The sequence below is a fragment of the Elephas maximus genome, chromosome 4, assembly GCF_024166365.1.
Source record: "Elephas maximus indicus isolate mEleMax1 chromosome 4, mEleMax1 primary haplotype, whole genome shotgun sequence".
Classification (NCBI taxonomy): domain Eukaryota; kingdom Metazoa; phylum Chordata; class Mammalia; order Proboscidea; family Elephantidae; genus Elephas; species Elephas maximus.
The window spans coordinates 110,710,781-110,713,233 of NC_064822.1; the positions used below are offsets into that span (position 1 = coordinate 110,710,781).

At 36.5% G+C, this 2,453-nt stretch overlaps 1 protein-coding gene across 1 annotated transcript; it reads left to right on the forward strand.

Annotated features, from left to right (window-relative positions):
- Positions 1-566: 566 nt before the first annotated feature.
- LOC126075532 (olfactory receptor 12-like) lies at positions 567-1,502 on the forward strand. The gene has a single exon (XM_049883374.1). It carries the CDS (start codon positions 567-569, stop codon positions 1,500-1,502), a length of 936 nt encoding a protein of 311 aa, XP_049739331.1.
- Positions 1,503-2,453: the final 951 nt, after the last annotated feature.

Below are 2,453 nucleotides of genomic sequence, written 5' to 3' on the forward strand. Positions count from 1 at the left end.
GAGTAGAACTGCCCCATAACCACTGTGCCATCAGGGCTCCAGATATAGTTGTCGTATATTACTTTCCTAGAGCAGGTAAAGAAGCTAAAATAGCATTTTTTATTTTTAAGAAAACGAGACTATCAATTGAGCCAGATTTTCACTCTAAATAAAAATCTAAAATGACTCAGACTGTCAGTGAGACATATCCTTCAGTCAGGGAGGCAATTTTCAAAGACAGAGAGCTGATAATGAATCAAGAATTAAAAAAACAACTGTTGGTTTCAGATATTTTCCTAGAATATCCATTTTCCTACAGCACACCTAGAGGGCTAATCTGCATCATTTGCAAGTAAGTATATTGAAATGGCTAACCAATCAAATTGTACTCTTCACTAGGAAAACCTGTTCATGTAGTAACCCAGTCTTTGAACATTCATTGTTGTTTTGTAAAATATCGGGAACAATATGATGAAGCAAAACTTTTTCTATGCTGGTTCACCAGTTATGTTATTTTTACTAAAAAAAAAAGTATTCTGGCTATTTCTTTTTTTTTTCTGCCCTCCAGTTGCACTTATACCTTAGGCATGAAGAGTGAGCTGAACAGGAATTACTCAGAGGTGACTGAGTTTATTCTACTGGGCTTCAGAACCTCTCCAGAGCTACAGGTCCTCTTATTCCTAGTGTTCTTGCTAATCTACATCGTCACTGTGGTGGGAAATATCAGCATGATAATTGTCACTAAGGTGGACTCCAGACTTCACACCCCTATGTACTTCTTCCTCAGAAACTTGTCCTGTTTAGACCTCTGCTACTCCACTGTCATTGCTCCTAAAACTCTAGCCAACTTCTTGTCTAATGAAAAGAAAATTTCTTACAATGGCTGTGTAGCCCAATTTTTCTTCTTTGCCCTCTTTGTCACAACAGAAGCCTTCCTTCTGGCTGTGATGGCATTTGATCGATTCTCAGCCATTTGCTCTCCCCTTCTTTACCCTGTGCACATCTCCCAGAAAGTCTGTGTTCGCTTAGTAACTGGCTCCTATCTCTGTGGAGCCATTAACTCCGTAGTACACACAGGTTTCACCTTCAGTTTGCGTTTCTGTGAAGAAAACAGATTGGACCACTTTTTCTGTGATGTCCCAGCCCTGATTGAGATCTCATGTGTTGACACCTTTGTGAATGAGATTGTGCTGTTTGTTCTCTCTGCTTTTATTGTCATCACTACGACAATGGCTATTCTGATATCTTATGCTTATATCCTCTCCACTGTCTTGAAGATCCCCTCGACTCAGGACAGGAGTAAGACCTTCTCCACCTGTGGTTCCCATATAGCAGCGGTAAGCTTATTCTATGGGACTGTGTTCTTCATGTATGCTCAACCTGGGGCCATTGCCTCACCCCAGCAAAACAAGATTGTTGCTGTGTTCTACACACTTATAATACCAATGCTCAACCCTCTAATATACAGTCTGAGAAACAGAGATGTGAAAGATGCTGTGAAAAGAATATTATGTGGGAAATGATCCTCTCACTGATGTTTTTAAGATCATTAGTGGACAAAATTTGTTTTCTAGGAGTTTTAATTATCCTTGTTCTTATTAAATTATGATGCCCAAATATAAGTGTATATATGTGGCAAAAAAGGTTTTTTCTATGCTTTACAAAGCAATATTGATGATAGTATACATACATATTATTATTATCTTAGAATATATAAAAGCATGTATGTTCTCAGTTTACAATGTAGTAACATTATTTAATTTTAATTTGATTAAGTAAATGTTAAGTAAATAGTTTGATTAAGCTGTTGTTATGTAATGATAAAATAATATTATATATGTATTTTTTTTATGGGTTATTCTTTTACTTTTTTAATTTCTGCAGAGCAAGTAAGCTGATATTTGTTTAGAGAAGATAAAATCCCCATTATGTAGGTGGCAAAATTGAATGGTCACTCAGAATTTTTTTTTTTTTGATTAAAAAAGAAAGGGGAAAAAAAAAAAACCCAAACCAAATCCCTTGCTGTCGAGTCCATTCTAACTCATAGTGACCCTATAGGACAAAGTAGAACTGCCCCCTAGGGTTTCCAAGGAGCGTCTGGTGAATTCAAACTCCAACCTTTTGGTTAGCAGCCAAGCTCTTTGACCTCTTTGCCACCAAAGCCGTCTCCTTTTCCAAAGATCCAGGTTTATATTCTGGTTAAAATCAGATTCTGACTCTACTCCTATAAAAAGGAGACCTGAAATATATTATTCTAGAAGCAATTCTCTTATGGAAAACATGTGGCAATAACATTCTACTAGTTTTTATCTACTCATTCTCTTCTCAATATAAAATATAAGAATAATAATAAAAGCTGATGTGCAAAGAGCATGTACTATATGTCATACATTGTTTTTGTCACCATTTTTCAATTGAGAAAATCGATGCCCAGGAGACACCAATAACTTGATGGAGTCGACTCAAAACCAGTC

Excerpts from the sequence above, each read along its gene's own strand:
- LOC126075532 (XM_049883374.1), top strand. The coding sequence starts at position 567 with ATGAAGAGTGAGCTGAACAGGAATTACTCAGAGGTGACTGAGTTTATT.